General features: G+C 49.0%; 3 protein-coding genes across 3 annotated transcripts; 1 reads left to right on the forward strand and 2 right to left on the reverse strand.

Moving 5' to 3' along the window:
- Positions 1–396: 396 nt before the first annotated feature.
- Positions 397–972, forward strand: LOC124682977. The gene has a single exon (XM_047217569.1). The coding sequence runs from the start codon at positions 421–423 to the stop codon at positions 910–912; it is 492 nt and encodes a 163-aa protein (XP_047073525.1). The 5' UTR covers positions 397–420; the 3' UTR covers positions 913–972.
- A 3,773-nt stretch (positions 973–4,745) lies between these two features.
- Positions 4,746–5,099, reverse strand: LOC124684795 (translation initiation factor IF-2-like). The gene has a single exon (XM_047219046.1). The coding sequence runs from the start codon at positions 5,097–5,099 to the stop codon at positions 4,746–4,748; it is 354 nt and encodes a 117-aa protein (XP_047075002.1).
- A 7,276-nt stretch (positions 5,100–12,375) lies between these two features.
- LOC124682978 lies at positions 12,376–12,836 on the reverse strand. Its single transcript, XM_047217570.1, has one exon. The coding sequence runs from the start codon at positions 12,732–12,734 to the stop codon at positions 12,384–12,386; it is 351 nt and encodes a 116-aa protein (XP_047073526.1). The 5' UTR covers positions 12,735–12,836; the 3' UTR covers positions 12,376–12,383.
- Positions 12,837–13,037: the final 201 nt, after the last annotated feature.

Consider the following 13,037-nt stretch of genomic DNA (forward strand, 5'->3'; position numbering starts at 1 on the left):
GATCGTGAGCTGCAGGTCGGTGCCCGCAACGACATTTGGCATCGGAGCGGGGTTAGCAGAGGAGGCGATGGCGATGGTACCGTACGGCGGCGGAGGGGGGAGCGCGGTGCCGCTCTCCTGTCCGTTGCTCACCGGCGACAACTACACCGTCTGGGCGATCAAGGTGGAGGCGAACCTCGAAGCGCAAGGCGTCTGGGAGGCGGTGGCTCCGGAGGATCCAGCGGCGGAGGTTGACCCGAAGAAGAACAAGACGGCGAGGGCCTACCTGCTCGGCGCGCTCGCGGAAGACATTCTCCTGCAGGTTTCGTCGAAGAAGACGGCGGCGGCGGTGTGGGCGAGCCTCAAGGCACGGTTCGTTGGATCGGACCGCGTCGGGCGGCTCGGGTGTCCACGCTCCGCGGCGAGTTTGATCGACTGTTCATGGCGGATGGCGAGGCGCTGGACGTCTACGCCGGCAAGATCAGCGGCATGGCGGCGAGGTTCGCGAGCCTCGGTGCGACGCTGAGCGACAAGGAGATGGTCAAGAAGATCCTCGACACCGTGCCCGAGGATCTGTACCAGGCGGTGGCCGGCATCGAGCAGTTCTGCGACGTCGAGACCGTCTGCTTCGACGAGGTGCTCGGCCGCCTGAAGGCGTTCCAGGAGCGGTCCGAGCGGCGCAAGGCGGCTGTACGCGGTGGCGATCGCGGCGACGGGCAGCTCCTGCTCACGGCAGCGCAGTGGGAGGCTCAGCACCGTGCGCGCGGCGGCGGCCACAACGACGACAACGCGGGGAACGGCGCGGACCTACCCAGGCGTGGCAGGTGCCACTACTGCGGCATCCGCGGGCATTTCGAGCGCGACTGCAGGAAGAAGAAGAGGGAGGAGCAGGCGCAGGCGCTCCTCATCGACGACCAGCCGGGCCTGTGCTAGGTCATGGCTTAGGGGGAGTGTGTTGGCACTAAGCCATGTCTGTGCCTGGCTTGTGTTTGTATCGTGTGTGTGAGTCTAGGGCGTGTGTTTTGATTCAGTTAGTGGTTAGCGAGTTAGGAGGGAGAGGACCAGGTCCTGCAGCTCGAGCTGGCCGCCACGCCCGCGTGTGTGCGCGTCGTGGGCGAGATCAGAGGGCACGCAGAGATCGCGGAGCCGTGGGTGCGTGCGTGCGCGGGACGGTGACGTGGGTGCGAGCCTCCCTATAAGAACCCATCCCTGTAAACTCCACAAAACCACCACCATCGAGGACGAGCTCGGGTGAAGCAAGATTCAGAGAAAGAAAAGGCGTTCGTGCGCCACCAAAATCCAGTGTGTCTCTCTGTCCTTCCTTCGTCTTCCTCCCGATCGTGAGCTGCAGGTCAGTGCCTGCAACGACACACTGGTGTGTCGACCAACAAGAAAAGGAACTAGGCTGTCCTGGCAGGCAACGTCGCCGGCCTGAGAGCTCTCGGCTGGTAACTCATGTCGAAGGAGAAGAGGACCTGCTGATGAAGGTCTGCCTATCAGTTCGAACATGTTGTTTGCTGCAGTACATGGACTTGCGTCTCAATTGGGATGATGATGATTGTAGCTATAAACTGGTTGTATTTTGTAGACGGGAACTAAATTGTGATTTCTGTTAAGCGAAGACTTACACAAGCTCATGACATTGAAATGGATAATTGATAGTTACACCTGGGCTGGTACCTCCAGTCGAAGGAGCTCAAGAAGACATAAGAGGTCATCGACTGAATAGGACCTACGGATGATGGTCCGCCTATCAGTTTCATCATAGTGTTTTCTGCAACCAATGTACATGTGTCTCCGTTGGAATGATGATGATGGTAGCTATGAACTGATTGGGGAAAAATAATATTATGTCGTCATCTCACCCATGTATTTAGCATTATAGAATACGAGTATAAAAAACTGTCTGATTGTGTAACATTTTGGTGGATTCTCTCAAACCCGGATTTGTTAATTCTGTTCAGAAATATGTAATTCATTCAATAGACACCTGAATTTGACCTTTTCAGTATTTGCATTCTTTTAGACCTGCATTGTTGACACCAGCGGCTTAAAAACACTCCCTAAAATCTGCATTTGTTACTCTGTTTGTAGTTCCTATCATTCCCATATATACACACTTTTACTGAGTTTGGCAGCTATTTTTATCACAACTAAACATTGTCACGAGCTCCACGGGCCAAGGCGCTTGTCATATTGGCATTTTTTTATCATCGTTATAAGAAATGAAAATGGACATGAGCTTCACGGGATCGTGCGCCAAGGCGCACATCTAAATCTAGTATGGAAGAAAGTCGGCAGTCGCATCATTTGCATACTCCAGCACACATCCTCTTATATAGACTACTAATCTCGTCTAGCGTCGCGTCCAGCAACACTCTGTCCCTCGATCTGACCATTATCCTCCAGCTCTGTATATAGGTAGACATTTTAAAATGGCAACAACCAGGTTATTGATCAGAGATCCTTCTATAGCTAGTTTATTACAAATATCCCAAAGTGCACAACTCTAGGTCGCAAAGGTAAACCAAGCTAGCTAGTCTTCGAAGGGGGCCCGATAAGCCATGGACAATGGCAATGAAATCCACAGCTTCTGCCTGGTTCCACAAGATGCTTTGAATCCGTATTCAGAGCTTTTTTCTAACTACCGGGACTACTAATTTAAAGTACAAAGCTCTCCTATGAATATGCTACTGCTCTTACTTTCTACCTGAATCCGAGCATTGAAGCAAGCTCTTTATCGCACCATAACCGAGTCTCTCCTTGCAACTTTGACCAATCCATCTGTCAAGATGACAAGTGAAGAAAATATGGCCACAGTCCTCCAAGTCGGCACACAGGGCGCAACTCCCATCCGAAGGTCCGTTCCGCTTGGCTAGCTGCTCCCAAAGGGGAGCTTGCCCCTAATCAACTTCCGAAGGAAGACTTTGATTTTGGGTGGGACCTTCGTCCGCCACACTTCCTTGAAGTGTGACCCCCCCCCCGCTTATAGTTTTCGGTACATAGAGTTGGTGGAATACTCCCCTGAGGCTTCCAATGCCCACAGGACCTCATCTTCGCCCGCCGAACTTGGGTAGAGGTCAAAGATTCTACAGAGGTTATCCCATTCCACTGTCTCTGGTAGCCCGAAGGTGCGTTTGAACCTAATTCTCATTGCTACGCACACCCAAGACCGTGGAAAAAGGATTGTCACTGTTAAGCTTCATGCACTAGCCACTTGAATCAAAAGTCCGAACTGATGGAAAGGGCTAGGCAATCTACTTGTACACTTCACAACACCCCCACTCGCGTGTGACGGGAGAAGAGAGTCAACACGTGTAGAGAGGCAAAGAGGCAGCGGCGGCGGCTGCGAGAAGAGGGGGGAGAAGAGATAGTTTTTAGAATAAATTGTGAAAGCCAGGATTTAAACTCGAGACCTGGGGCTCTGATACCATGTTAAGCTTCATGCACTAGCCACTTGAACCAAAAGTCCAAACTGATGGAAAGGGCTAGGCAATCTACTTGTACACTTCACAACAGTCACATCGCGCAAACAACATCGTGAAGGTCTCACGGAAAGGCCCGTCGCCCGTCCACGAGTCAAGCAAACAATAGGTCCTCCTTCCGGTGTGGAACTGGTATCGGGCTCCCAACTTGAAATACCATTTGATCTTATATTAATGGTATTCCAGAAATGAAAGCCCTTAGAAGGGACCGCGGTGAGAACATATCGTTATTGCCGAGATACTTAGCCTTTCAGAAGGTTCGTCCATAGACCCTCCTCGTTCTGGTAGATTTTTCCAGATCCACTTTAGCATTAAGGCAATGTTCGTGAATTTCTTATTAAGGATTCGCAAACCCCCAAACTCTCGTGGCTTACACACCGTGGAGCACTCCACCATTTGGTATTTGCGTTTAGTTCCCACCCCTTCCCAAAAAAGCGGGATTGGTGTTTACGCATAACCCCATGAATAGTGTCATGCAAGAGGTACATGCCCATTGCAGACATCAGGAGGTTATTGCAGACATCAGGAGGTTATTGCAGACATCAGGAGGTTCGAGAGATAGAAATTCATCAGTTCGAGTCTCCCAGCCGAGACCAAAAAGAGAGCTTGTCATGGGTTAACCGTGTGACTCATGTTCTACATAAGTAAGTTCCAGTTAGCTACGAAGAGAGCTTTATCGTTAACTGGCAGACCTAGGTAGTGCATAGGAAAGCTCCCACCTTGCAATCGAGGCCCTCGATAGTCTTAACCCGACCACTTCTTAAATGCCCGCATCATGATCAGGACTGCAAAAGTCACCGATGAAATTCAAATCATCTAACTAGCAGTCTCGAAAAGGTTCAGATGCACAGAAGCACCTCCATCTTCGCTGCCAGTTTTTTGTGCACTCTGCTCAGATCACAACATATCTGAACACTCGTTTGGATCATAACATATTTGAACAGCTGAGTATATTAATATGATGCAAATATCGTGACGGATTTGCAGATTATGCTACTAGCTAGCAGTGACATTCAGCCTCTGTTTTTTTCCTACGAACCTGAAGCAGGTGCGTTCACGTACGTACACTGGACATGCATCACCTACATCTTTTTTTTTTTACCTGGCATCACCTACATCTCGAGCTGTACGTACGTAGAACAGGAAAATGCACCTGCGGCAGTAATAGTGAATTCTCGATTTATTTTCGAGAAACTTGAATCTCGATTGCTCTCGATCGATCATCTTCATCAGTGTTCTATCGTCTCATCACGAAAATGAATGTTGACGACTTGAGGCCGTTCAAGAAGAGGCGGCATGGATGATCCCGCCGCGGCCGCCGGTGCCCTCGGCCGGCGCGCCGGGCCGCTGGGGCGCCTTGATCATCCCTCCGGCGCCCTGCCTCTGAGGCGCCGCCCGCATCAGCCCGCGCGGTAGGGGAGAGGCGGCATGGATGATCCCACCCTTGTCGCCGGGGCCTTCCGCCGGCGGACCCGGTGGCTTCGGCTTGGGGGCGGCGGCGAGGGGACGGATCGCCCCGCCGGAGCCTTCCATCAGGAGCGGGAGCGCCCTCGTGCTGACCCGCATGAAGTGGGTCGGGAGAGAAGACACGTACCGCACCAGCTGGAGCAGGAACGAAGGCGACGGCGACGCCATTGATTGGCCCTGGTGGCGGTCGAGCTCGCTCGATCAGGGTTTCGCTTCGTTCGTGGAACGGTGGAGGTGTGTTGTCTTCTTCCTCCCTTTCTCTGTCTCTTTATGGGTCTCTAGCTAGGTTGTTTGTCCATGGATGCCGCTGATGAGCTCTATTAATGGGGAGTACGTGGTGGTCGCGCGCGCGGCGAGCAAGGGCCAAACCATGGACGTCGTTCCAAGTTAGCCGCTGAAACGGTCCGAGCCAGGCAAACTGCGCGCATCCGCGTGGAATACTCCATCTCAGGTAACTCGGCAACTCGCAAAGAGCTCCGGTCGACTGAGACTTGGAACGGGTCCGATTCAACGGCGTACGTAGCGGCAAAATATCTAGTGAGACACCACATTTTATAAGATACAAATTCTCAAATTTTAAATTAAATATTCAAAAAAATATTATGCGTGTTCACAAGGTGTCTTTATAATCTATAGAATTTCCATAGCCAAATTCGAAATACATATAGAGAAACAAAAAAGAAAAATTAATATATGTGAATAGTTTTATTTGTGCTTTTGTCCCTCTTAACACTACTAATATTATATTTATCCTTTTCTTTCTCCATGTGTACTTTAAATTTGGTTTAAAAATTTAGGCATTTGCGCACATTTTTATAATAAAAATAAACACTTATGAATTTGAATTTTTAGAAATGCATGGTATCATGATAAAATGTGAAAGATGGTATCACTAATACTTTTCTCCGGGTGCGTAGGTAATGTGAACCCAGGTCAAGTAGCAAACAGTCAATGGCGATTAGCTGAAGAAGCCCACAGCGTGCATATTCACTTTGCTTTGGGTGACCTTGACCCATTATATATAATACTACTTAACAACGAGAAAGGGAAAAGAGATGGTCATGTTGATGATAATTAACTCAAACGTACGTACAAACAAACACGAAGCTGGTAAGCTTTTTTTTTTACCTATGATTGGGACTTATCTTCTTCGACAGGGAGTGCACTCGTAGTCGTAATAAGCGTCTTTGCCATCTCTGCTATGGTGGCCAAGCTCGCCTTCCTCTCCTCTCGGCTGGCCTCGGTGCTGAGGGAGCGGAGCGGGTTGGTGCTGCTGCGACGACCTTGCATAGGCGGTGCTTGGGGTTCCTGGAGCGTGCGAACTCCAAGCGACGGTAAGTTCCGGCAGCCGCTATCTCCGGCCAAAGGGTTGGCCTTGCTACGCTCGACCTACAAATCGGTTCGAGCTCTCTCACCCTCCTTCTCTGGAGGATCTTCTCCGACTTCGGCGTGGCAGTAAGCGGCGCTACTTCCCCAAGTGGTCTCGTCCCCGGTGGAGGCAGCCACGCCGCGCCGACAAGTCAACAACCGTCGGCGACATCTCTGGACTTGATCGTGTTTTCGCGCATGTTTGTGGGGTGTTTTATGTAAAAACTAGGGACTCAGTTGTAATCTTCTTCTTTCTTGGGATCCTCAATGTAATTGTACTCCCACCGTCGATATAAATGCATCCTCTAGGTCCTTCGGGACCTTTCCCGTTCAAAAAAAAAATCAAGTAAAACTATCGAAGTTCCCTTTGTATGTAGTTTTACTTTTAGCAAACTAAAATAATTTGCTAAAACAGCTTATATTATGAAAAAGGAGGGAGTACTATACATGATAGAATGGTCCAGCCTCGGTTAGTACACGGCTACACATTAATTAGTTGACCTTGTCGTCTAGTATCAAGTCAACTAACCAAGCCAATGCAGACAAACTATCAATGTATACATATATCATATATATGTACCCATCGAAAACGAGGTCCATATCCCATATTTTGCTGCCACCACTCCTTTAGATGTGAACTGTAATGCAAGTACTTTCACTAACAAGTGACGTCAAATCATGTAGTTCTCTATAAAAGAATTTGTTGTAATAAAGTGGACTTTGTGACGGCGGTTCATCCCACGTCCCACTTATTCTACGTTCCAATAACAATGAAGGAAAACAGGAAAACAAATTTTGTCTTAGGTATAAGAAAAAAAGCAGAAAACTAGATGTCGTTCTTTGTTTATGAAGAAAAAAATAATCATCAAAGTTTGAAATCATGGATAAAAAAGGTTTAGTTCTGGCAAAAAAACTGCAAAGCATGCACATGCATACTTATGTGGTCAATCAAGTCTCTAGTATATTCACACACAAAAAATCAAGTCTCTAGTCACGCTACATCCAGATTGCGATCTTACAAGGTCCTGATCTTCAGAAAGTCTCTCTAGGAACCGGTTCATTCACTGGTGGAAAAAGGGCCTTTGGTCGTGGTTCGCAACTGCCATAAGTCGCGGTTGCGCAACCGCGACCAAATAGGCGCGACTAAAGCCCCCACCCTTTAGTCGCGGTTGCTTACGAACCGCGACTAAAGGCCCGTCCATGTGGGCGTCAGGTGACCGTCGGGGCGGATGCCCTTTAGTCGCGGTTCTTCTGGCCGACCGTGACTAAAGGCCGCCGCGGGTTTAGGGTTTTAGGCCCCCCCTAAACCTGCCCCCCCTAAACCTGTTTTCTGTTTAATTTGTATTGTTTAATTTTTTTGTGTTTTATTGTAATTTTGAAGGAGTTTCACATATTCTACGGTACTACATACATGCATATGAATGTACAATTTCAAACAAATTTGAAATTAGAACCAAAAAGAATTCAAGAGGAATATACAATATATATTCAATATCATCGGATGACCATATACAAGTTTGAACAAGTTTCCATACATAATTTAATGCATGTATAGTTGTACGTCCTCGTAATGGTGTTCTCCTTTAGGATCGAGGACTTCCTCCCGAACCATCCAGCTATTTCCTCTTGAAGTGGTCGGAAGCGAGCTTCGGACTAAGCATCATCCGGAGGTTATTCCTCCGAGCATTGGTATCACTCGGAACGCGCTCGGAGGTGTATCTCCGGATCATCTCACGTACATAGTATCCACATAGATTGGTCCCCGGTGGCTGAATATCGCCACCATTCTTAGCCTTTGACCGCATGAAATGTAGCTCTTTTTTGAATTCACCGACCTTTGTATCCGAGAACCGTCTCCAAACCCTACGAGGCAAAGAAAATTAAATGAACAAGAGAGTTATTAGTTAATTACTTGAAGCTAATTAATTAGGAAATGAACGAAATAGGCCGATCGATATAGAGCGCAAATGAATGAAAACAATTACTTTTGAATCATTTTTCTCATGTCGGCCCAACGCGCCGGATCCATATTCAGAGAGTCGTGGATGAGACATTCTGATTTGTCAACTTTAATTACTAGCAGAATCCAGTGGAACCTGCGGACACGATACATGCACAGTACGTCATGCATAACTCATCGATTAACCGGCCACATACCATGCATGGAGTAAACAAAAGAGAATGTGCTCAAGACATAAACACTCACCCAAAATGGTAAGGAAATAGAATATCACTTTTGAGTTCCTGCTTTGTAAGAAACTGCCACAGGTCTTCCTCCACGTCGGTGGGGTGATGCTGTAACGTATATCCATTAACGATGTGTGGGTCAATGAACCCAACATCATGGATGTTCCTTACTATGCATTCCTTAATCTTCAATCTGCATGTATAATAGCGGACACAACAATATAGTTAGGACATATATATTGTGCAGGCAATATGAACGAGATGGGGTAGAAATAAATCACTTACGTAACGTAGCAACCGATGATAGATTTGTCGAGCTCGCGCAGATTGAAAAGCTGGAACAATTCACTCAGATGAATTTGTACAGAGTACTCGTTTGAAGTGATGCTCATATCCAACTTCCGCATAAATATATTCTTTGGCGTTTTTATTTTTTATGTAACCCTTGTACCATTTCAGCGAGACCTTTCATTTGTGGAGGTATATCCTCTTCTCGCGCAGGCTCGACGAGAGGCCCATTCTTCACATATGTAAGTACTACCTCCTTCACCGGCGCCTCATCAAGGCCTAACAGTTCACGAAGAGTAATACCTAAGTTGGCCGCTTGTTCTCCGGCACTCGTTACGGTCAATCCCTGTGCTGCCGCAGCTTCTATGATTTCGGGGGCATCCGGACCGGCGGCTGTCACTATAAGCGGGGCAATCGATTGTTTACTTTGTTCCCCGAGTTGGGCAACAACTCGTTTCCCGCTTTGTGCACTTTGTAATTCCGCTTTATCGGCCTCCTCTTTCTTCTCCTTGAATATGCGTGCCTGATTCTTTAGTTCACGTGCATAGTCGTCGAGCGATTCTTTGCGGCTTGGGACGGTGTGTTCAAAAATGACTTAGCCCACTTCTTTTGCTCATCGTAAAATACTGGCTTGGGCTCGGGCTCTCTTTTCTTCTTGCAGCCCGCCTTCCATTTCTCTAAATCAGCAGCCGCGGCCGCCTCGACTTCCTCGGCACTACGTTCCCAAGGCCTCGTGGGGAGAGGCTTCAGTGATGGCTCCGGTACCTTTGTTTTCTTAGGTACGTAAGAGTCCGGGTTAATAATCCAGGACTGCTGCTTCTGCTTCTTTGCCGGAGGTGGATTGGGGGGCGGTGTCTGCTTACCCGCCCGGGGCGGACTAGGGGGCGGCGGCTGCTTACCCGCCGGAGGTGAATTGGGGGGCGGCGTCGGCTAACGTGAAGGAGGTGTAGGTGAAGCACCACCACCACCACCGCCACCGCCACCACCACCACCATCGTAGGGGGGTGGACTTGTTGGCGCCTCGGCTGGAAACTTGATAAACTTCTTCTGCCATAGAATGAACTGGCGCTTGACATCTCCAAGTCTTGTCGCCCCTTCAGGTGTAGCAATGTCAATGTCCAGGTTCTCAAACCCTTGGACTATGTCCTCCACCGTGACACGAGCATAGCCATCTTGAATGGGGTTGTTGTGGTGGAGTGCTTCAGGTGGTAAAGCACTGCCGATGGCTACCTTCATGGACATGTTCCCGATAGGATAATACAGATGACATGCTTTCATCTCCTTTATATCGTCCACGGGGTAGCGAGGAGGCTCCGGTGCAGTAATTTCGACCACCAGAGGCTCCGGTGCAGTAATTTCGATCATCGGTGCACCAGCCGGTGGGGCCTCCGTGGAAGCCACGCTGCTTCTCCGCTGCTGGCTTCCGAGATCCAATGGATGATCTTCATGCTGCGCCCGAGCTGCATCTCTTTCGGCTACTAGTACACTCACGGTTTTCTTCATAACATCCATTTCCGATACCAACCGCGCCACAACATCTGCTTCCCGATCCATCTTTCTCTTACGGCTTCTGTAACCGTACGGGTCATCGTTCTGGGGGAACCCTACTTTCCACGGAATGTGCCCCATGCCTCGTACACGTCCTCCGTGTTCAGGATTCCCGAGGGCTTTTGTCGTGGCGTCGTTCTCTCCGTTGAACTTGATCCTCCCCTCTTGAGCATCCCTCATTGCCTCAATAAGCTTTTGGGTGGGTTTAATTATTTTGCCCCGGTAAACACACTCCCCTGTCTCCGGGTTCAGCGATCCCCCATGCCCGTACCACCAGCTTTTGGCCCTTGGGTCCCATCCCTCCGTACCTGGACGGATTCCTCGCGCCCTCAGCTCGTTCTCCATCTTCTCCCACCTAGGCTGCCAAAAGCGATACCCTCCTGGCCACTACGAGAAAATCTTTCAAACCCGTACTGAACTCGCCGGAGAGTCGGTTACCGTACATCCATTGCCGATTCATCTGCATTATTATAATATAAAATATATAATTAACCATCATGCATTTGTTAAACTAACTAGCTACAAACAATATATATAAATTAAACAATGAACTACACACATGCATATTTTATCAATGACACATCAAAGGTTCAAGTTGCTAACCGCGATCGAGGAGGAAAAAATAAATGAGAAAGCTCAAGTGTGGCTCCAACACTTCATATCATGTTTGTTTCATGCTCTTGGGCCATTTCATCAAACACCTTATGTGCATAAGAGGAACCAAAAGCAAACCTAACACCCACTTGTGAAGTTTGTGAAGAGAATGGCTCCAAATGGCTAAGTGTTGGCTGCTGGATGGGTATATATAGGGGAGGGGCTTTAGTCCCGGTTGGCCTGGCCAACCGCGACTAAAGGCCTTCGGGCACCTTTAGTCGCGGTTGGCCTAGCCAACCGCGACTAAAGCCCCCCACGTGCACCAGCTGGCCACCGTGCGACCTGGGCCCAGGCCTTTGGTCGCGGTTCGTCTCCCAAACCGCGACTAAAGGTCCCATTAATCGCGGTTCCTTTAGCTTCGCGACTTATGGTGCTGGACGGAAGCCTGTTTTTCTACCAGTGATTTCCCAATAGCCTATTGAACCTCTTGGTTATACCCTTGAGATCTACTCAAGCGGGAGTGAATGACTACACGCCTATGAAAAGGACGTTATATAAGTACATTGGTTAATGACAAATGACTAAGCCTATTATTGAGGGACCCAAAAAACAAAATTAGAAGGGCAAAAAACAAAATTGAGTTCACTGTATATTGTAGTACAAATATCGTGACGATTTGCTCATTTGCAGATTATGCGCGACTAGCAATGACATTCATTCAGCCTCTATATTTTTTTTTCCTATATATGAACCTGAAGCATCTCCTACATCTCGAGCTGTACGTACGCAGAACAGAAAAATGCACCTGCGGCAGTAAAAATGAATCTCGATTACACATGCATTATGTGCAATGGTTCTGTTTTGGAAACAAGAGACCATCTGTTCTTTTCCTGCCCTTTTGCTAAAAATTGTTGGCAATATTTATGTCCCTGGTTGGGATTCCACACTGACTGATGGGCCTATAGTGCTACAGGATGTCATTCAGTGCTTCAAAACCAAAATCCAGCAGCCTTTCTTCATGGAGCTCATTATGCTTACTTCATGGTCAATCTGGACTATCCGAAATGATTTTATCTTCAAAGGGATCACTCCAAGCCTATATCGCTGCAGACATAAGTTCGAAGACGAGTTGGCCTTACTGGTGCATAAAGCTAAGAAGAAATCATATATTAGCCTTAGGGTCTGGGTAACGAATTTCCTGTAATCCCTAGACTAGTTTAGCTTAGCCTAGTTTTGTTTTCTCTAAGTGCTGTTCTCAAGCACTTTGTTTTCTTTTAGTTTTAGCTTTGTACTTTATACCCCAAAAATGCAATAAAAATATACGCAGTGAGGAAACTCACTGTACAGGTTTCAAAAAAAAATATGAATCTCGATTTATTCTCGAGAAACTACTTAATCTCGATCATCTTCAACCGTGTTCTACCGTCTCATCCCTAAAACGAATGATTTGGGGTGGCTTGACGCCGTTCAAGAAGAGGCGGCATGGATGATACCGCCGCGGCCGCCGGTGCCCTCGGCGGGCGCGCTGGGCCGTTGTGGCGCCTTGGTCTTCCCTCCAGCGCCATGCCTCGGAGGCGCCGCCCGCATCAGCTCGCGCGGGAGTGCAGAAGCGACATGGATGATCCCACCCTTGCCGCCGGAGCCTTGCGCCGGCGGACCTGGTGGCCGCGGCTTGCGGGCGGCGAGCGGACGGATCGCCTCGCCGGCGCCTTCCGTCGGGAGCGGGAGCGCCCTGGTCGTGGCCCGCATGAACTGGATCGGGAGGGACGACACGTACCGCACCAGCTGGAGCAGGAACCATGGCGAAGACGACGCCATTGATTTGCCCTGGTGGCCTTCGAGCGAGCAGGAGCTTTCGTTTCGGACGTGCAACAGTGGATGGATGCTTTCTTCTGTCTTCCTTTCTCAGTCACTTTATGGGTCTCGAGCTAGCGTTATTTGTCCATGGATGCCGCCGATGAGCTCTATTTATGGGGAGTACGTGGTGGTCGCGCGCGCGGCGAGCAGGCGCGCCAAAACCATGGACATGGACGTCGTCCCAAGTTAACCGCTGAACCGGTCCGAGCTAAAGCAAAGTCTGCGCGTCCGCGTGGAATACTCCAGCTCCGGTGACTAGCGCTA

This window comes from Lolium rigidum, chromosome 1 (assembly GCF_022539505.1).
Source record: "Lolium rigidum isolate FL_2022 chromosome 1, APGP_CSIRO_Lrig_0.1, whole genome shotgun sequence".
NCBI classification, from domain to species: domain Eukaryota; kingdom Viridiplantae; phylum Streptophyta; class Magnoliopsida; order Poales; family Poaceae; genus Lolium; species Lolium rigidum.

What these genes read in the sequence shown, in the direction of transcription:
- LOC124684795 (XM_047219046.1), bottom strand. Translation starts at nt 5,099, where the DNA reads ATGGCGTCGCCGTCGCCTTCGTTCCTGCTCCAGCTGGTGCGGTACGTG.
- LOC124682977 (XM_047217569.1), top strand. Translation starts at nt 421, where the DNA reads ATGGCGGATGGCGAGGCGCTGGACGTCTACGCCGGCAAGATCAGCGGC.
- LOC124682978 (XM_047217570.1), bottom strand. Translation starts at nt 12,734, where the DNA reads ATGGCGTCGTCTTCGCCATGGTTCCTGCTCCAGCTGGTGCGGTACGTG.